At 54.8% G+C, this 20566-nt stretch overlaps 1 protein-coding gene and 1 non-coding gene across 4 annotated transcripts in view; one reads left to right on the top strand and one right to left on the bottom strand.

Moving 5' to 3' along the window:
* NPLOC4 (NPL4 homolog, ubiquitin recognition factor) overlaps window positions 1–20566 on the bottom strand; it is a 54963-nt gene that overhangs the window by 27383 nt on the left and 7014 nt on the right. For all 3 annotated transcript variants that reach the window (XM_045085699.1, XM_045085700.1, XM_045085698.1), the window contains exons 3-9: window positions 15330–15442; window positions 11326–11502; window positions 8075–8123; window positions 7225–7319; window positions 5398–5521; window positions 4390–4569; window positions 2361–2447 (exon numbers count right to left, since the gene is read on the bottom strand). In XM_045085699.1, the coding sequence (XP_044941634.1) occupies window positions 2361–2447; window positions 4390–4569; window positions 5398–5521; window positions 7225–7319; window positions 8075–8123; window positions 11326–11502; window positions 15330–15442 (825 nt within the window). The remainder of the gene's footprint in view (window positions 1–2360; window positions 2448–4389; window positions 4570–5397; window positions 5522–7224; window positions 7320–8074; window positions 8124–11325; window positions 11503–15329; window positions 15443–20566) is intronic.
* Window positions 15765–15905, top strand: LOC123393549. Its single transcript, XR_006608379.1, has one exon. It is a non-coding gene; the product is annotated as a U4 spliceosomal RNA (small nuclear RNA).

Below are 20566 nucleotides of genomic sequence, written 5' to 3'. Positions count from 1 at the left end.
CGAGCGGAGCTCCTCACATTGTTAGAAGCCCCATGGCAGCAACTCTGTACCCAGCAGTGGGGTTCAGGGGGAACCCCAGGGCGAACAAGATTAACAGAATCCCTACACCCCAAAGAGGAAGACAGACAACGAGCAAGCCAAGAGAGACGATCTATTTCAGACGCTAAGTCTTTACCCATGAGGTAAGAAAACGGACTCCCTAGAAGACGTGGAAGATAAGGACGGCGGCCATGGAGTCCTTACCCGGTGGCTCCTCTGCGCTCCGCTACAGGACTGAGGAGAGCAGGCACGGGCACAAGGAGCTGAAAGCCCATCACTATGGCATCCTTAATGCCAGTCCCGGGTAGCTGTCTCTCTGGTGCTCTGCGGCCCTAGCCCTCCTGAACCAGGACCGGGCTGCGAGGTCTATGCGGGGGGCTGGACCCCAGGGACACGTCCTTTGGAGAAGCGACGTGCTGCCCATAACCTGTCCGGCAGAACCTTGATACAAAAGTCTTCAAATCCATCTCCGGCACACAAGACCACCCCAACCATGCCAAAAATACCCAAGCAAACAAAAAGCCCACGGAGGATGCAGCGAAGAAATGGAGACCTGCGGCGTGAACGGGCGGAAGCGGCGGGCAGAGCAGAGCCAGGCCTCAGCCACGTGGAGATCTAGTACAGCTACAGCGATCGTAAACCGTACGTTTAAAACGAAGCTCCAAAAGTTACACGGACTTCCCTTTTGAACAAGAGAAACGTCAAAAACTTAAACCAAAATATGACCCTAAATCAAGACACTGACTCCTGGGGCACCTGGTGGCTCAGTTGGTTAAGTCTGTGACTCCTGACCTAAGCTCAGGTCATGACCTCATGGAGTGTGACTCCAACCCCCACGATGGGCTCCACCTCGGGCTCCACACTGGGTGTGGCACCTACTTTAAAAAAAAAAAAAGATGCTGATTCCTTACTAGAAACAATAGGACTGTGTTTCTTAAATCTTTTGTTAAAATGACTTTTCTCTACAAGCCCCTAGGCTTACAAACACATTCCCTATTTTCCGTGTTTATCTGTAGGGAGTTCATTTCTCACTAAGTTGATTAACTAGTAAAGGATAAAACTCATGGGGCACCTGGGTGGCTCAGTCAGTTAAGCGTCTGCCTTCACTTCTCTCTCTCCCTCTGCCTGCTGCTCCCCCGGCTTTTGCTCTCTCGGTCCAATAAATAAATAAAATCTTCTTTTAAAAATAGGATAAAATTTGCATAGGGGGTGCCTGGGTGGCTCAGTGGGTTAAGCCTCTGCCCTCGGCTCAGGTCATGATCTCAGGGTCCTGGGATCGAGTCCCGCATCGGGCTCTCTGCTCAGCGGGGAGCCTGCTTCCCCTGCCCCCTCTGTCTGCCTCTCTGCCTGCTTGTGATCTCTGTCAAATAAATAAACAAAATCTTTAAAAAAACAAAAAAAACCTGCATAGCTATGAACATCAAAATTCTAAGAGGTATTCAAATCCACATTCCAGGGGCGCCTGGGTGGCTCAGTGGGTTAAGCCTCTGCCTTCGGCTCAGGTCATGATCTTGGGGTCCTGGGATCGAGCCCCACATGGGGCTCTGCTCAGTGGGGAGCCTGCTTCCGCCCACCCATGCCTGCCTCTCTACTTGTGATCTATTTGTCAAATACATAAAATCTTTAAAAACAAAAAAACCAGATTCACATTCCTTATTTACCTGCAGAAACCCTTCTGTGAAGTTCCTGGGAGCTCCACCAAGGACATGACACAAACCAGTCAACAGACTCAAAACAAAAGGTCCTCCCTGTCTCCTAACTGCCCAGTAAAACTAGGGAACCTCCCAGGCTCAGACACCTAAATTAGCAACAGGAAATCCAGAGATGACGGACGATGGAGCGCCAGGGGTTCCACGCGCCTGAAGCTAAAAAATGACGGGGCGGCCAGGACCCAAGGACCCATGAAGGGAGGCTCCCACTAAGAGGCTGGGCCTGGTCCTGTGGGCAGGACACACATCCCAGCAGCAAGGCTCCTTCCTGGGCAGGACAAAGGGGTCTGGTTCCTGCTGCCTCTTTCTTTCACCCGCTGAAGCCATCCTCAGGAAGTGTGCCCAGCAGATTTCAACACTACAGCCCCAGCACAGGGATCATTTGTTTTCATTTTACTTTGAATCAGAGAAATATTCTAGTTCAAATCCGAGGAACCTATGAGCTATGGCATCCGGAAAACACAAGCAGGCTTTACAAGATGCTGGGCCTGCACCTGACCTCAAGCAGCTGGGAGTTCAGTCCCAGGCGAGGCCTGGCCATGCCACCCACCTGGATGTCCCCAAGAGAGAGCCCTGGTCCCCCCTTCAAAGGCCAGTAGAATGCCTCAGTACCTTCCTCAGGCCAAGCTTGGCAGCAATTTCATCCACCACCTCAGCTTTCGGGTCTTCCAGAAGCTCCAGGCTGTTCTGTGTGCCAATCTGTTAGGGCAGTAAAGGAAGAACTCAGAGGAGCCCAGAGCCACCCCACTCCAATTCGACATGGCTCCACCCCTTGCTAAAAAGGGGAGGGCGGCAGCAGAGAAAGCTGACACCCGATCAAACACGGCCGAGCCCTGCAAGCTCTGCCCCTCCTCAGGCTGCCTCATGCTTTCCAATCAAGACTCAGAGGACCCGACGATGGTGACGCCCAGGCTGGCTCACATCATAGAGTTTCTCAAGTGTATGGTCGCTCTCAGGACTGAGGAAGGCTGTTCACACAATTTTTTTGGTGGGTTCCTTCACTGGGGAAAGTCCGTTTCAAAACACCTTCGGGTAAACAGTTTCCTTCCAAAGAGGTTCGGGTACGTGAGGCAAGAGTCCAGGAGCGAGGTGAGCCCAGTCTCCGGGAAACAGGCTATCGGAGCACACGTGCGGCTCCTGTGGGGGGAGCGCCCGGCTTCCCAGACCGCGGCACGCGGGAGAGCCACGGGCTGGCAGACCCTGGCTTTCCTAAGAAGGTGGCTGCTCAGGGGCTGAGTCGCCACGGGCAGTGGGCAGGGCACACAGCCAAAGCAAGAAGGGGAGTGCTGTGACTACCTGTGTATTTGCTTATACTTTGAAAGCTCAAACTTCTGACGTCTACCCAGAGGTGCCGGAAGAGAGGGAGAGAAAGGGACCACCTTATTCGTAGATCCGACTTTGGAAGCATGCCAATTCTTTTTTCTTTTCCAATTTTAATTACAAATTTCAAACAAAGCAAAATTTAAAGAATTTCACAGTGACGACCCACATACCTGCTATCTAGATTCGGCCCAAACACTCACTACTCAACACTCTCCGCCTCTCTCATCGCCTCACGCCCTCTCGGTCCGTCACAGTGAACTGCACACCCGAGCACCCCCCGGGTATGTCACCGGCACATCACCGACCGGAAATCGGTGCTTATGGGGATGCCCGGGGGGAACTCAGTCATTAAGCGCCTGCCTTCGGCTCAGGTCATGATCCCAGGGTGCTGGGATCGAGCCCCGCATCCGGCTCCCTGCTCAGCGGAAGCCTGCTTCTCCCTCTCCCTCTGCTGCTCCCCCTGCTTGTGTTCCCTCCCTTGCTCTCTGTCAAATAAATAAAATCTTAAAAAAAGAAAAAAGAATGCAATGCTCATGGTTTCCACTCTTGTAATGAAAATATACAGGTATACGTGTAAGATATACACACCTATACGAACCATACTGTATAAATATTTCATAGAATCACACAACAAAAATCCATATAGAAAATCAAGCCTGGGACACGCGAGGGCTCAGTCGGCTAGAGAGTCTGCCTTTGGCTCAGGTCATGATCCCAGGCTCCTGGGATCAAGTCCGTGTGGAGACTCCTTGCTCAGTGGAGAGGCTCTTGTCCCCTGCCGGCAACTCCCCCTGCTTGTGCACGTGCTCTCTCTCCCTCTGTATCAAATATATAAATAAAATCTTAAAAAAAAAAAATCCTTAAATGCCGAAAATAACACAGAAACGTGTTCCCTAGGTAGCAGCACAGTCCTAAGAAGAGCCCCTTCCAAGAGACTCTCACAGCGGGGCTGCTGGTCACTCATCAGACACAGCCCAAGGATCCTCATTCCACCAAAGACCCCCCAAAACGCTTAAAACTGTTCCCAGTCCTACACGGGTGGCCGTTCTAAGACGGCTGTGTGTGTGGCGCGGGGTAAAGGACACGAGCGACCCTGTGACCCTCCGGCCGCATTATGTCTGGGCCAGCTGACCACAGATGTGGGTGAAGGAGACGATTACACGGGAGGGCGCCGTCCCTGTGGCGCTCTGGGCAACCGCCAGCGGTGGGACCCAGCCGACAGATTAAGATACTCCCTCGGGGTTCAATTTACTGACACGGACGGAGGCCTTACTGGGCAACACAAAGGCCCGGGACCCGCGAGGCCGGGCTCGCCTACCTGCGGAGGCTCGTAAATGGCGGCCACTTCGGCCCTGATGCCCAGAGGAATGTCTTTGTGCTCGGTATACCGTCCGTACAGATACCCGAAATGCTGGTTCCCGGTCTTCCTCCAGAAGTCAAGGAAGCGATCGGCAACCGTGTGGTTCTCAAACATGATATTGTCCACGTGTCTGTATTTCTGTAGAGCAAGCAACGGGCTGATGAACGTCCTCTGTTGGAAATGACGCGTTTCTCCAGCATAAGCCTCTCGTTAGTCTCCACCTAGCTCTTCACACACTCACACACTCATTTTAAAATGTGCTCTGCCCTTAAGACCGTGTCAGATTCTGGGGGGGAGTGGCGGTGGGATTCCTCAATAAATTAAATGAAATTAATCTTACAGGACTTCACCTAAAATGCAGGTTTTCACAATCTCTGGCACAAAAATTAGACCTCAAAAGAAAAGAGCAGGAAGAGAAGAGAAAGGGAGCAGTCCCACGACGGCAGAGAGCAGCCTCCAGAGCCAGCGCGGGCCGGCGGGCCGGCGGGCCAGGGGAGGCGAGCGGACGGACCCTCAAGGGCACAGAGGGCAGAGGGGAAGAGGCCAGAGTACCGCACGCGCCTTTCCCTGGCCTCCCCTCCTTGCAGAGCCCGGCTTCCTTCTCTACCTGGCCTGGACAGGTGCTCTGAGGGGCTCCAGGACACTGTGGCTGACAGCTTCCAGGGCCACTCAGAAGGAGAAGTGCAAACCCCGGAGCATTTTAAACAGTCACCAAGAAAGTCCTGCCTCCACAGAACGGACAAAAGTGAAAACCAAAGACCCCCCTCCACACAGGCAACACCTAGTGATCTCAGCAGCAGCGTCTCCAGCACACGACCTGGAAACACACTCGGACGCAGCACACCCAGGGCACTCGGCCAGCGGCGGCGCCCTCCAAGGAGGGCCTTGTCTGCAGATGTTCATTTCTGAGCCATGAGCCAAGTGTACGGCTCCCCGCGGTCTGGACGGCCACAGCGAACGTCTCACCTGTCTGTTGAGTGTGATGGCACTCGGCTGGCATTTGGTGCAGATGCCATTAGGCCACGGAAGGTGACCCTCGCACCCTGATTTAATCTTGCAACTGATGTTCTCCAGGGCAACAAATTTCCCCCTGAATAAGAAGAGGCAGCTTAATTAATTCAATATTCCAACAGTGAAAACTTCAGCAGGAGACTGGAAATCGCGTGTGAAACGTTTTCTACCTCCAGAACAGAGCTCTGGGGAGCTAAGCGCGCGGCGGACAGCAGCGGGGGGACGTGCTGAGAACCGCTGTCATGGAGTCCCAGCTTCTGTCCTGCATGCGGAGACTGCAGAAATACCTAACTGCTTCCCTATAAAAAGTCTCCATGTTCAATGTCTGTCGCTAACACCCATGAACATTTTCAAGGATACTATTAAACGCCTATTAATCTAACCTGAGCCACTGACAGGAAACAAAATCTTGTTTTTAAGTTTCATTAACTTATCAGCAACACCCCAGTGTCTGTAAAAAACTCTGAATCAATGGAGAAAGCCTGAGGAGGTCACCGTACAAAGGCATCCTCCCCAGCTTCTGGCTGAAATTCAGTCCATCCAGCAAGGAAGCCGGGGCCCCACCAATGTGGGCTCGGTGCGCAGAGGCGCCTTCAGCCTCTGCCAGTTTCCCACTCAAACGATAGTCCAGGAACTCGATCCTGTCTTCACAGGCCAGCAGCACACTGGCCTGCGGGCCCCTGGCAAGCAGTGACGGCCACCAGCCCACACGGGACCAAGAGCAGCCAATGTGGCCCCACGGGATACTGCAGACTAGACCCACACTGGTGGAAGGCTGACGGGTTTCAGCTCAACGAATCTCTACTCGTTCCCTAGTCCAGAAAGCTCCATGGCTTACCCCACTGACAGGCAAGAATGGGTCTCTGGTAGGATTTCTTTCTCGTGGTCTAATTTTTAAAAAGCCGTTTCGGGATGTCAGCAGGTTGTCAGAGAAAAACTATAATCAGGCCAATGTGACATTCTGCACAAATGGTGCTGACTCGGGTTCAGCCACCATCCCCTCCCGCTGCACTGACGGGAATCATACAATCATGGTATGAAGTGCACTGCTTTCTGGGCAGGAGAACATGCAGTCATATAGTCAACAGAAAGGGGTCACACGGGGACGTACCTGACGTGGGTTAAAAGAAATAAATCGCTCTCAGTCACCCCCTCTCCAGCCGCTATCGCACGTGGGGAGCCGAGAGACGCCCCCCACACTGGACGCCGGGCCGGGCCTGCAGACCGACCCGCTGAGGTGCCCGAGCCCCAGGCATGGGTGGCGCGCCGCTTCAGGCCCCACGCAGAGTGTGGTTGGCTGTGAAACCACCGATAAAGAGGCAGGCTCCAGAGCAAACGGCTCCCGGGGGGGGGGGGGGGCTGTGGGACAAGTGGACGGAGCTAACCACGCGTGGTTTGCTTGTGCCGAAAAGCAGGGCACGAGCTCTGACCCCCAACGCCTCTGACCTCCCCCGCCGTCACACACAGCTAAGCTGTCAGAGCTCCACATCGCTGCGGGAAGGCCGGGAATGCTCCCCAGGGGCCTCCACAGCAGCCGCTGCCAGCCTGGCACCAGCCCAGTGCCCTGGGCATGTGCATGACAAAAGGGCGTCAGTCTCCACCCCTCTCTTCTCTAGAATCAGGGCATAAGTCACGAACCCAAACGCTCTGAGCCCGGACCCCGACTGTAACTCTTCTCCCTCCCGTGCTCACAGGCTTTAAGCAACACCTGCAGACACACGAGAGGACTTGGGTACGCCACAGCCACATCGGCACAGCCCGACCGCGCTCCCGCTGGCTTACTTGTCGGCTCCCCCGGTCAGCTTGCGGATGTAGGCGTGGAAGGACATGTGCTTCACAGGAGGTTCGAGATGGTTCAGGTAGTCCTCGTCAAACGGCTGCCAAAACACACACAGTACGGTCAGCTCCGGCTGGCGGCTCGAGGCCCGGAGAAGCGGGCAGCCACGCTTCCGCCGCGCGCAGGGAGAGACCAAGCCAGGACCCGTGCAGGGCGAGGAGGGTGGGCGCTCGGTTCTCACTTGTCACTCTAGGTCAGAACCCAAGGCTTCTTTGGACACCAGTTATCTTTCCAAGATTAAAACGAATCTCAATTAGACACAACATGCTCTAGGTCAAATAAATACTAGGAACATTTGGGGGGGGGGGGGCAGCCCGTAAGACGAAGAGGAGGCTCATGAAGAAACTCAGGTCGGCCGCGCTGCTGTGAGCCCCGCACTGACCCGTGACCAGTCAGCGTCATTACGGGAACTCTGTGCCTCACCACGACCCGTCAGGAGGAGGACGTGACTCGGGGAAAAGTAAATCAGAACAATGACGAGCTCAGAAACCTCACGGCAGCCCCAGCTGTGTGAGGTTTACAGGGACCGGCCAGGGAGCCCACTGCCAGCGCTGCCCTCGTCACGGCAAAACCAACGCTTCAGCCGATCGTCACCCACCCGAAGGTCACTCCCATAAATGAAGACCCGTCCTCTTCCAGCAGCTTGCACCAGTGGGCACGCGAGGCCCAGGGCGACAAACAAGGAGCTTCTCTTCCCCACGCCCGACCCGGCGCACAGGTGCAGGGCATGTGCAGCCGTGCCCTGGGGAGCAGCCCCTCCCGCCAGCCCAGAACTTACGCTGCACGGACTCTCACCTCGAGCGGAACACAGTGCACACATTTCCCCAGGGGGCCGTGTCGGCACCTGAGAGCACAGGGCAGGAGAAACACAGCAATTAGCGCGCCCGCTCTCCCGCCACCGCTCGGCGCTCCGGCACGGAGCACGTCCGCCGCACTCGAGTACTGCCCTGCCTGTGTGGGGCCACTTCACCCATTTTTAAGTGAACTCACCGCCCAATGTGGGGCTTGACCTCACAAGCCCAAATCAGGAGTCCATGCTCTGTGACAGCCCACCAGGTGCCCCGTGTGGAATTATTTTTGATGGTATGTGAGCATTTTTTATTTTAATATCGTTTAGTATCTGGGGCGCCTGAGTGGCTCAGTAGGTTAAGGCTCTGCCTTTGGCTCAGGTCATGATCTCAGGGTCCTGGGATCAAGCCCCGCGTCGGACTCTCTGCCCAGCAGGGAGCCTGCTTCCTCCTCCCCTTCTGCCTGCCTCTCTGCCTACTTGTGATCTCTGTCAAATAAATAAAATCTTAAAATACATATATATACGGGGTGCCTGGGTGGCTCAGTGGGTTAAATCCTCTGCCTTCGGCTCAGGTCATGATCCCAAGTCCTGGGATCGAGCCCCACATCAGGCTCTCTGCTCAGCAGGGAGCCTGCTTCCTCCTCTCTCTCTCCACCTACTTGCGATCTCTGTCTGTCAAATAAATAAATAAAAAATAAAAAATCTTTAAAATATATATATATATATATACACACAGCTTATTAACGATTTTGAGTTGCATCAGAAAAACTGCCCAGCACGTCAAACCTGTGATTCTATGATACTAACTGCTTCAGGTGACACTAAATAAAAGGAAAAGTGAAAGGACTTAAAAACGGGTTTAAATCTGTGTTAAGTCAACACTAAGGAGATTGGGATGTGGATACGGCAAAGAACCTGTCGGCGGGACAGAAGTCAGTCCAGCTGGGAAAACCCCCACTTTGCGCACATTTGGGGAAAAACAGGAAGGTGGCAGGCTCTCTGGGCCACCAAGACTGGTGACTTCAGAAGAGAACCTGCTTGGGGCGCCTGGGTGGCTCAGTGGGTTAAGCCGCTGCCTTCGGCTCAGGTCATGATCTCAGGGTCCTGGGATCGAGCCCCGCATCGGGCTCTCTGCTCAGCGGGGAGCCTGCTTCCTCCTCTCTCTCTGCCTGCTTCTCTGCCTACTTGTGATCTCTGTCTGTCAAATAAATAAATAAAATCTTAAAAAAAAAAAAAAAAGAGAACCTGCTTGAGTGGCACACGTACGAGGGGGCAGCACGACGTGCCCCGATGAGGGCGGTGACCCTGGTGGGAAAGGTGAGCGGCCGTCCCTCCGGGCTGGACAGGACCCTTCTCTAAATGGGGTCACAACGCTCGGACTTGTGCGCGTCCGACACTCGGAGTCTCCGAACGGCCAGGCTCTCACTGACGGCAGCCAGATTGCGCACACGCGTGCTCACCCTGAAAGATTCCTAACAAAGGCTCAAAATCACCGATCGTGGGGGCTCAGTGGGGAGCCAGCACGGGATCCCGAGGAGGAAATGCTAATGCGGGCTGGCGGCCGGTGCCGGCCGCGGAGGGGCCGCGGAGGGGCTCCGTGCCAGCCGCAGCACAGCGCCATCTGGGGCTCTTTAAACTAAGACATACAAGCTGCTAGCGCAGCAGTCGGAACCCCGATCTCTCAATGTCAGCGCCCCGCTGGGTTTACGGAGCGATGTGGCTACGAGGCCCTACCGCAGACACAAACCACCTCCACTCATGCATTTCACGTCACTGAGTGTAAACTCGGTGTTTCCAACCAGTTTCTTTAAGAAGACTTGCAGGGGGACGCCTGGGTGGCTCAGTTGGTTAAGCAGCTGCCTTCGGCTCAGGTCATGATGCGAGCGTCCTGGGATCGAGTCCCACATCGGGCTCCTTGCTCAGCAGGGAGCCTGCTTCTCCCTCTGCCTCTGCCTGCCTCTCTGTCTGCCTGTGCTCACTCTCGCTCCTCTCTCTCTAACAAATAAATAAATAAAATCTTAAAAAAAAAAAAAAAAAAAAGAAGAAGACGAAGACTCGCAGGCACGCAGGGGTGCCTCAATCGGTGAAGCATCTGACTCTCGATTTCGGCTCAGCGCATGACCTCAGGTCACGGGATCAAGCCCTGCACCCCACTCCACGGTCAGTGGGGGGTCTGCTCCAGATTCTCTCCCCCTCTGCCCCGCCCCTCAACATGTACCGTGTGCACCCTCTCTCTAAGACAAAGAAGTCTTCAAAAATTTTAAAATTTTTTTCAAGATTTTTCTTATTTTTTAGAGAGACAGAGTACAAGTACGGGAGTGGCAGAGAGAGGAGGAAGCAGGCTTCCTGGGGAGCAGGGAGCCCGACGTGGGGCTCGACCCCAGGATGCTGGGATCATGACCTGACCCAAAGACAGATGCTTAACCAAATGAGCCCCCCAGGTGTCCCTAAAACTTTTATAAAAACTAAAGAGAACTACAAAAGACCACCAACACATAAACGGAGCGGAGCATGACCGTTCCCCAAAGTCTAGGCGGAAGGAAACATTCAAGGAGGGCCAGCATGTTGCTCACGAAGCGTCCACTGTTAGGAATGGGAAGGAGGCGCCGTGTGCACGATGCGGACGTTTCCCGACTGTGTCCAGCACGACGGCCCGAGCTACACCCTGCGCTGGTCGGTGCCCAGCGTCCCCCTGGCCCTGCTTCCTGATCCCGGCCGCGAGCACGCGCTGAGGCCAGCACGCCGCACGGCGGGCAGGAACGTCAGGAGCGCAGCGAGGTCGGGGCCTGGTTTCCGGGCCTTTCTCTCCGGTCTCGGTTCCGAACACCTGAGACTTCTGAAAGGACATGCGGCACAAACATGGAGCTTCGTGCCACAAGAAAAAGCTTGAAAAATGACATGCAGTGAAATTTTATCTGAACGGAGGTGATCGAACCGAGAACACGTGTTCCTTCAGCAGATCTGGCGTGCTATAACCATCTCCCCGCCTGAGCCACTGAAGGCAGCACCGCGGGGACGCGAGCCCACAGACACACAGACACTCACAGCTGCGGGTCGCGAGCCCCACAGACACACAGACACTCACAGCTGCGGGTCGTGAGCCCACAGACACTCACAGCTGCGGGTCGCGGCCCCACAGACACACAGACACTCACAGCTGCGGGTCACGAGCCCACAGACACTCACAGCTGCGGGTCGCGGCCCCACAGACACACAGACACTCACAGCTGCGGGTCACGAGCCCACAGACACTCACAGCTGCGGGTCGCGGCTCCTGTAGATCTTCCCGTCCTGCTTGCTGAGGTACTGGTCGATCTCGTCCTCCACCACGCTGGGAGCACCGCAGGCCTTCAGCCCCAGCGGGGCCGACGTCTCCATCTCCGAGGAGGGCCCAGCGAGGCCGGAGGGAAACAGGAACAGCAGATCTCCGTGCCTGCCGGATGACAAACACAGGGCAGGGCCTTCCATCCTCCCACAGCCGGGGCTGCACGGAAGAGCTGCTCACCCTCACGGGAGCGCCTCTGCACTCGAGAGGCAAACGCCAACGTCTCGGGTGAGACCTCGAATTGTAAGAGGCCAGAATTCTCCCTCTGCATCTCTCGTACGCTCCCTATTGTTCTAAAGGTCAGAGCAGGTTCTCTGCAACTGTGACATACTTTCCTCTGCGACTGTAGAACATCCGTGTGGATAAAGTGGAGCCACAACCAACACACTCAACCTGGGGGCGGCCTTCGTCCTGCTCCTCATTCCGGGACTGGCTCCCGCTTCTTGCTCACCCCTACCGTCCCAGTCGAGGCCCTGATGCACCATCTGCCTGGTACACAGTCCCCGCCTTGTTCCCTGCGCTCACACGCACCCCGCCCCCCGAGTACGCAGACGTCACGGGACACTGCTTGACAAATACGAGACTGTCGCAGACACACAGTTTGCACCTGCTTTTCTCATTCAAAAATACCTCGCTCCAGATCCGCCCCCCCAACACGGGGTCTGGGTCTAATCACTGCTTCTGATGGTGGCACCACGCTCCTGACAAGCCCGACTCGTCACTCACACCCGCGTCCCCATGCTGACGGCCACGCGTGCTACCCACGGGCTCTGCCACCAAGAACGGCCCTCAAGGAGAGGCTCAAGGACAGGCGGCTGTGCGGTTTTCCTTCTACAGGGCGCATTTCCAGGAGTGGCCCTGCTAGACGAAAGGTTTTGTTTGTGATGTTGCCAATGTGCTGCTTTCCACACAGGCTGCCCGATTCACAGCTCGAACAGCAGCGCTGGATTTTCTACCATTTCCACGCAGTCACGCTCTCTCCTGCTCACTCACACGGCTGACTCACTGCGGGGCCCGCTTCGCGCAGCCAGACCAACGAGACCCACGTGAGATGCTCCCACCTCCATGTACTGGGCAGAAGCGACGTGGGCTCCGCGCCCAGGGAGAGGGTCTACAACACCAGATTCAACCTCAGGCCCGGAGGAGAAGCTGCAGCACTGCCACGCGGGTAGCACTTACAGCCGCCAGCGAGACACGCACGGGGGGCCTGCTGCGGCCCCGGCCCGACCGACCGAAGGCGGCAGGCAGCAGGCCTGGAGAGCGAACACCACAGACTCGGGACGCGGAGAGGTGCGGCTGTGGCTCGTCACTAGGCTGCTCTCTCCTCATGTTCCTTCCGTCACTTAGGTGATAAAACAGCCAGACTGTAACTCCTGTTTCTCACAAGGGACCAGACATTCCTGAACACCCTCCAGCGACACTATACTCAGCTCGGGGGCTGCACCAGGTCGAGGGGGGGATGTGCTCTACCATGCCCCGCGGAGCTCTAACGAAGGACGGAGCACCCCACAGGCCCCACACCCCAGAGAAGCGCCCACAGGAAGGGCCTGAGAACGATGCCCTACAGGAGCGCTGAGCTTGGCTTCCACGGTCCTCCTCCAGGCAACAGGCGTCGAGGCCGTGAGCCTGCCAGAGCTGAAGCAGCCACTGAGCCTGAAACACCACGTGAAGCCAGTCTCAGGCGCTGGGAAGAACCACCAGCCGAAAAGAGGAACCGAGGAGGAGTCCTGTCTTCCCGCCCCTACTCTGCAGTAGAGAGAACAGCCACCTCGGAGAGTCTGCGACCACAGGGCAGCTCCGCCGGCCTCCAGGCTAGAATCAGGGATGCTACTTGGCTCCAGAAGCCCAAAGCCAAAAATTAACTGGAGGGAGTGCCAGGTCCACAGAGCCCCTCAGGCCAACAGAGAAGCAAGCGCAAGCTTCCCCGGCAGAAAACCCTCTGGCCTGCCCGGGCCTCCCCACCACCAGGTCTGGTCAATTACGAGCTCTCAAATGCACGAGAGACCACGCTCAAGAGCGGGCACACGCAACAGGAACAGAACTGGACAGCCCCGGATTCCAGATTTGGAACTGCAAGACACGGAATATAAACGTCTACAGAATGTTCAATGAAAACGGGCTGGATAAAGCACAAGCAACGAGAAGCTGCCCAAAAGGACAGGGGCTTCTGGGAAGCAGTGTGGCAGGGGCCACAGATTTGGCTCAGTCTTCCCAAATCCCCCTCATACGGTCAGGCCAGACAATCCACAGACAGCTCTGATGCCACCTTGGGGAGACTGACCACCTCAGACACCCTGAGGTGTGTGACGGGCCAAGGCAGAGCCCCAAGGAGCCCAGCGGTCTCAGTGGAAGCCCGGAGGGCCAGTGTGACAGCAACACAGCCCCCATGAGCGCACGGAGCTAACGGCAGGTTTGAAAAGAAATCAAGTCAGATATTTTAATATTGAAAAATATAATCCCTGAAACAACAAGAGAACTAGAGAGAAGTAATACTTAAAGAGATAATAGCCACAAATTTTCCAGACCTGATCTGCAGGAACAGAAAATACAATATCCATCACGTAGGATTAAACAAACCAGGAAACCACACCTGGAAAAGTCAGAAAGAAACCGTAGGTCCCCAACAGAAACAGAAAATCTTAAAAGCAGCCAGAGGGGGAAAAAAATCACTTACAGGCCGCAACCAGAGAAGCCGGAAGTGGACAGAGATCAAGCCCGAGCTCGAGGACAGGAACATTGCTCCCTCCTTCAGACACGTGCTCTCGTGAGCCACATAACATTCGGAAGAAATAATTCTCAAGATACAAAAGCTCTTGGGGCGCCTAGGGGGCTCAGTGGGTTAAGCCTCTGCCTTCGGCTCAGGTCATGATCTCAGGGTCCTGGGATCGAGTCCCGCATCGGGCTCTCTGCTCAGCGGGGAGCCTGCTTTTCCCTCTTCCTCTGCCTGCCTCTCTCCCTACTTGTGATCTCTGTCAAATAAATAAATGAAATCTTAAAAAAAAAAGGATACAAAAGTCTTTACAAGGAAAGGAAGGCTATACCTCAGGCACATGGAAAGCAGACGACATTAACACGAGGAAAAGCTTTGGCTAATTAGAGACAGGCAAGGTGCCCAACAAGTATTTGCTGAGAAGCAAATGAATAAACGCTAAGACTACATATTTTTTCCTAGATATACTAATTTGTGAACCTAAAAACGATCACACCAATGGTCAAGACAGGTCAACAGGCACAGGGCCAGCCGCCAGCAAAGCCCAGGCCAGTCAGCCCGCAGCGGCCACAGCAGCCATGCTGCGTCCGCCCTGACAGGAGTGCTCCCGGCTCGCTACTGGGGCCCGGAATCATGGATGCACAAGCAGCTGTGCCCAGACAGGTCAGAGAGGAGTCAGGAAGCTTCTTCTGTAAAGAGCCCAGCAGTAAACATCCCCGGCTCTGCAGGCCATGCCGTCTGGGCCACAACCGCTCAGCCCCACGCTGGGAGCAGGAACGCCTGCCTGAGTGACGTGGCCGCACACCAGCGAGACTACGAGAGCGGGCAGTGGCTGTGGGCAGACGGCTGGACCTTCTGGAAATGCCACTGACGTGACCAACTGCCGCGGAGGAGCTCAGGGGACCCCGCCACCAAGAAACGTCGTGTGGGCACCGGCCCCTCCCGGCCAGCCAGCAGCCCCGGGGTAGAACCGCACGCAGCTCCGTTCAAGGTCCCCCCCGCAGAGGAGGAGCTGAGTGTGCAGCAGCAGCGCGCCCGGCGCCCAGCACCCTCTCCTCTCAGGGACACATGTCCCCGGCTGCGAGTCCATGAGCTCGGCAAAAAAGGAGCAGCACCTTCAGCGCGCCAGCTGACGACCCCCCAAGAAACATGGTGGCATCGAGGGGCAGCCGCGGGGGGCCCCGCGGTCGCCCCTCCCACTGCGTCGTCCCCTCCCAGCACTTACTGGATTTTGAGCAGACTGAGGGATTTGGTCGACGATGCTGTGATCTCTCCCGTCTTGTTTCTATTGATGTAAACTGAGAAGCCGTTGTTTTGGAAACCAAACTCCTTTGCGACCTAAAACAAAGCCCCAAAAAACACATGTTGAGACAAATATTTGAGTATCACTACTCTGGCCACACATGCACCAGACGATACTAGAACAACGCTCACTAAATTTAGAACTGCTCCTCGGGAACCAAATTCCTCTTGTGATTTTGGTCGCTTGTGAGGAATCCGTACTGCCCACACAGATGTCAAGTAAAATGAGAAAAGTGGCCAAACAGAAGCAAAGCTCTGTGAAAATGAGAAGGCTACAGGACACATGGAAGAGTCTGAGGCAAGCAAAAGTCACGGCTGCATCTGGCAAGTTTAACTTCTACTTTTGAAATCAATTGTAAGCTTTGCGCAGTGGCAGTATCGTAGCCAATGAGGTTTATCCGAGGCGCGATTATTGCTAATTGAAATCAATTGTAAAAACCCAGTTCCAGGGGCGCCTGGGGGGCTCCGTCAGTGAAGTGTCTGCCTTCGGCTCAGGTCATGATCTCTGGGTCCTGGGATCGAATCCTGCGGTGGGCTCCCTGCTCAGTGGGGAGCCTGCTTCTCCCTCTACCCATTCTCCTGCTCATGTTCTCTCTTTCAAATAAATAAATCTTTAAAAAAAAGGAAAAAAGAAAAAAAAATTCCAATTTTGAAACCTAAGAGAAGAAAAACAGGCGAAGAATGGTGCCTCCCGGTCAGTGCTGACCACACCAGGCCCTGCGCCAGGGGCTGCGAACGCTCGCTCCCTCACTTCCCAAACAGTAAGCAGTCCCAAGGGCCAGCTCCATTCTGGATGGAGTGAATGAATACAGACCAGGTTCCTGCCATCGAGGACCTCAGCATCAAAGCGGGGAGAGAGCTAAGAGGCGAGAACCACAGGTGCGGACCAGCAGCGCGTAAGAAAGGAAGAGAGAGCAGCAGAGGAGGGGCCGGCCCCGCAGCAGGACAGAGAAGGCCTCTGAGGAACACGTCTGAGCAGAACCCCCGGGGAAGGGGCTGCAGCCGGACTCGGAGCGGAGAAAGAACAGTGCGGGCAAGAGGAGAAGCACGAGGGCTGAGTTGCGGGCAAGGGTTGGGAAGAGAGGCCGGTCGGGCCAGAGCCCCGCGGGCAAGAAGGAAGCGGTAAGAGACAAGCACAGCAGGGAGAGGACGCCGTGTGGGCTCGCAGGAGTCTGTCCTCCAGCCCAGGAGCCATGGAAGCCACGGGAGCTGAGAGCAGGGGGTGGCCAAGCCGTGAGGCTAACTTCTCACGGATACTCTGCTGGAGGTGGGAAGAGGAAACAGGAGAGCCGGCTGCGGGGCCCAGAGGAGCCGGGCTCGGTCAAGGCCAGGACAAGGGAGATGGAGAGAGAAGCAACCTTCCAACCATCACAATCTACAGCCCGTGCTCATGTGGGAACGGGGCAGAACGGACTGAGGGAAAGGGAGGGCGTCAGCTCTGCGCGGGGTTCAGACTTCTGGCTGCAGAACTGGGGGGACAGGAGGGAGACCACACCGGCAAGGAGGCACGGAAGAGGGTGCAGGAGAAGGAAGACCGAAGGAAAAGACGGGTCTTCCCTTTAACGCCGAGACTGAGGGGGTGCCCGGCCAGGCATCAGCAGCCCGTCAGCACTGGAGTCTGGGGCCAGGAGAGCAGTCCAAGTTGTACCTCAACGCTCAGGGGTCAACAGAGCAGAGGCAAACACACAGAGAGACCAGGAGTCTCAGCAGAGAATCAAATAATCAAGCGGAATGAAATGAAGTTCCACAACAGAAAACAGGAACTGAAACGGGAAATGCTGTCCGGGCCGGTCAGCGGGCGGGAGACGCAGCAGGACGAGGCAATCAGCCTGCAGACAAACTTCAAGAATCTGCACAGTCTGAAGACGGAGATTTTAAAGAAAAATGACGAGAACCTTATGACCTCCTAGGACATCAAACGATCCTAAGGACAATAAAATAAGGAAAGGACTGAAAAGTATTTGAAGAACGAATGGCTGAAAACCTCGAAGGTGATGACAAGTACAGAGTAACAAATCCAGAAAGTTCAGCAACCCTCACGTGGGTACATAACAAACGGCCGCTTGGTGCCTGCGTCAGGGTCACACCGCTGACAGCCGGAGATCAATGGAGACCAGAGGACAATAGAATGACACCTTCAAAGTGCTGAGAGGGAATAAAAATCTGTCAACTCAGATTTCTGTATCTGGCAACAACACCCTCTGCATACAAAAGCGAACTGAAAATGTTGTCGGGCCAACAAAACCTGAGGGGGTGTCAGCCGCAAGCCCCCTCGCCAGGAGCTCCAGGCCGAAGAGCAGGACACCAGATCGGGTCAGACCCAGAGAAAATACCGGAAGGACACGAGCTCTCGACTACACAATCCGAAACCATCACATGCAATGTCCTGTGATTGGCTTTCAAACAGAACCGCACTCAACTACGTTTGAATAATAACAGAGAAACCAATTAAGGGGGGCTGCCACGAGAACTTTGACGGAGACAGTGCAGGTCAGGGACGAGACCAGAGAGGAGTTCTGCGTATTTCCCTGAGTCAGCGAAATACCATTTCTGCCTAGTCCAACCTGCTCCTTGTCAGCCAATTTCCCCTTTGACATGGAATTATTGGTAAAACCTACTACTTACTCACTATGAGAAAAAAGACCTGATTTAATGATTAGCTTTACATACTAACCTCATTTTCTACAGATTTTAAATACATGAATTACAAGTAACTCCATCTTCTCATTCTGAAACTCTCAAAGTGATAATAAGAAATGGTCCTTAAGGGGCACCCGGGGGAGCTCAGTCATTAGGCGTCTGCCTTCGGCTCAGGTCATGATTGGGGAGTCCTGGGATCGAGCCCCGCGTCTGTCTCCCACCTCTGCAGGAAGCCTGCTTCTCCCTCCCCATTGCCCTGCCTGTGTTCCCTCCTGCTGTATCTCTTTGTCAAATAATTTTTTTTTTAAATAAAAAAGGGGGGGCACCTGGGTGGATCGGTGGGTTAAGCCTCTGCCTTCGGCTCGGGTCATGGTCTCAGGGTGCTGGGATGGAGCCCCGCATCAGGCTCTCTGCTCAGCGGGGAGCCTGCTTCCCCTTGCCCCCTGACTGCCTCTCTGCCTGCTTGTGGTCTCTGTCAAATGAATAATTTTTTTTAAGTTTTTTTTTTTTTTTAATTTGTCAGAGAGCGATCACAAGTAGGCAGAGAGAGGGGAGTGGGGAAGCAGGCTCCCCGCTGAGCAGAGAGCCCGATGCAGGGCTTGATCCCAAAACCCTGAGTCATGACCTGAGCCGAAGGCAGCAGCTTAACCCACTGAGCCACCCAGGTGCCCCTAAGGTATTTAAAAAAAAAAAAAAGAAAAGAGGGGCGCCTGGGTGGTTCATTGGGTTAAGCCTCTGCCTTCAGCTCAGGTCATAATCTCAGGGTCCTGGGATCGAGCCCCGCATCGGGCTCTCTGCTCAGCGGGGAGCCTGCTTCCTCCTCTCTCTCTGCCTGCCTCTCTGCCTACTTGTGATCTGTCAAATAAATAAATAAAATTTTTTAAAAATTTTTTAAATAAATTAAAAATTTAAAAAAGAAAAGAAAGCATCAGCAAATTAAGACCATGAAATTTATATTCCCAACTGCAATAAAAATTAAGACAAAAGACTGAAAATAATGACTTTGACTCTTCTCTGCAACAGCTTAGATATAAACTGAAACGAACTAACTGTGGCAGCTATTCTGCAAACCCATCATGCTTCTCTGTACCCAACACCCTCCTAGCGATTTCCAAAACAAGAAAGCTTTCGCCACAAGTGTGAGCTTCCTGAAAGCTACCATACTACACCCAGGATGAAAAGGAGTTTCCAAAATGGGGCAGGGGCTATTGTGGGGCAGCCCTCTGGATAAAGGTAAGTCTCCTGGGACCGCCTGACCAGCGTTTACAATCCCCATAAGGACGGAGATAGAGCGGTCTTTTTTTATTTTTAAGATCTGTTTATCTTAGAGCACACAGGAGGGCACGGGGGAGGGGCAGAGGGAGGGAGATCCTCCAGCAGACTGCACGCCCGACGCAGAGCCCAATGCCGGGCTCAGTCTCCCGACCAAGAGAGCGTGACCAGAGCCGAAAGCAGAGTCAGCCACTTGACCGACTGCAGCGCCCAGGCACCTCCAACTGCCTTTTCAACTACGACAGCAGCCGTAGTGCGCCCCACGTGGAGTCCCACCTCTGAGACGCAGAAACAGATGTATCGCTTGTTATGCTACTCCCGCGAACGTAACTGCTTCTATCAACTTTTGAGTTTGGTTTCTTTTCTTTTTAAATAATTTGTTCATTTGACAGAGAGACACAGTGAGAGAGGGAGAAGCAGGTTTCCCGCTGAGCAGGGAGCCCGACACGGGGCTCGATCCCAGGACCCCAGATCATGACCTGAGTGGAAGGAAGAGATGCTTAATGACTGAGCCCCCGAGGCACTCCTGAATTTTGAGTCCTTTACCTAAAGATACAGAAATCTAACACAGGGGACCAACGACTTAAAAAAAAAGTTTATCAGAGTCTCATAAAAGCATCATTAAAATCTTAACCGCGCGCTTGGGCGGCACAGTCAGGTGAGCGCCCGACTCTTCGTGTCAGCTCAGGTCATGATCTCGGGGTCCGGAGACGAAGCCCCGCGGAGTCTGTTGAAGACTCTCTCCCCCTCCGTCTGCGCCCCCACCCCCACCGCAGCACACTCTCTCGGTCTCTCGCGGTCTCTCAAAAAAAAAAAAAAATACATCTTTAAAATCTTAAAAATGTTCTACGCACACCCGAGGTGAACTGTGCGTAAAACGGCGGTCGTAAAAGCAGACGCAGTGCGGAGTCAAACCCCCACGCTCAGAACCGAAGGAGACCCCCTCACGTCCAAACCGAGCAGAACTACAGTGTAGGGTCTCGGCGCGCACGCTGAGGCGGCACAACGCAGGCAGGGGAAGCCGTCCCCATCGGCGCCGGAGGCGGCAGGGAGCGGGGGAGGCCGAGACCCTGCGGCGCCGGCCGCACCCCTCCTTCACCATCAGGCCTTTGTCCGGATTTGCCAACCGTTTCTTAGGACGTGGCTTACTTCATGGTTAGAAACAACAACAAGGAGAAAGGCGGGCACAGATGGCGGAGGTCATGAGGTCAGGCTGGAGCCACCCTCCAGCCCACGCAGGGGAGGGAC

Source organism: Mustela putorius, unplaced genomic scaffold (genome assembly GCF_011764305.1).
Source record: "Mustela putorius furo isolate JIRA1106 unplaced genomic scaffold, ASM1176430v1.1 tig00000873_pilon_pilon_pilon, whole genome shotgun sequence".
Taxonomy (NCBI): Eukaryota; Metazoa; Chordata; class Mammalia; order Carnivora; family Mustelidae; genus Mustela; species Mustela putorius.
This window is presented reverse-complemented; position numbering and strand designations above follow the sequence as displayed.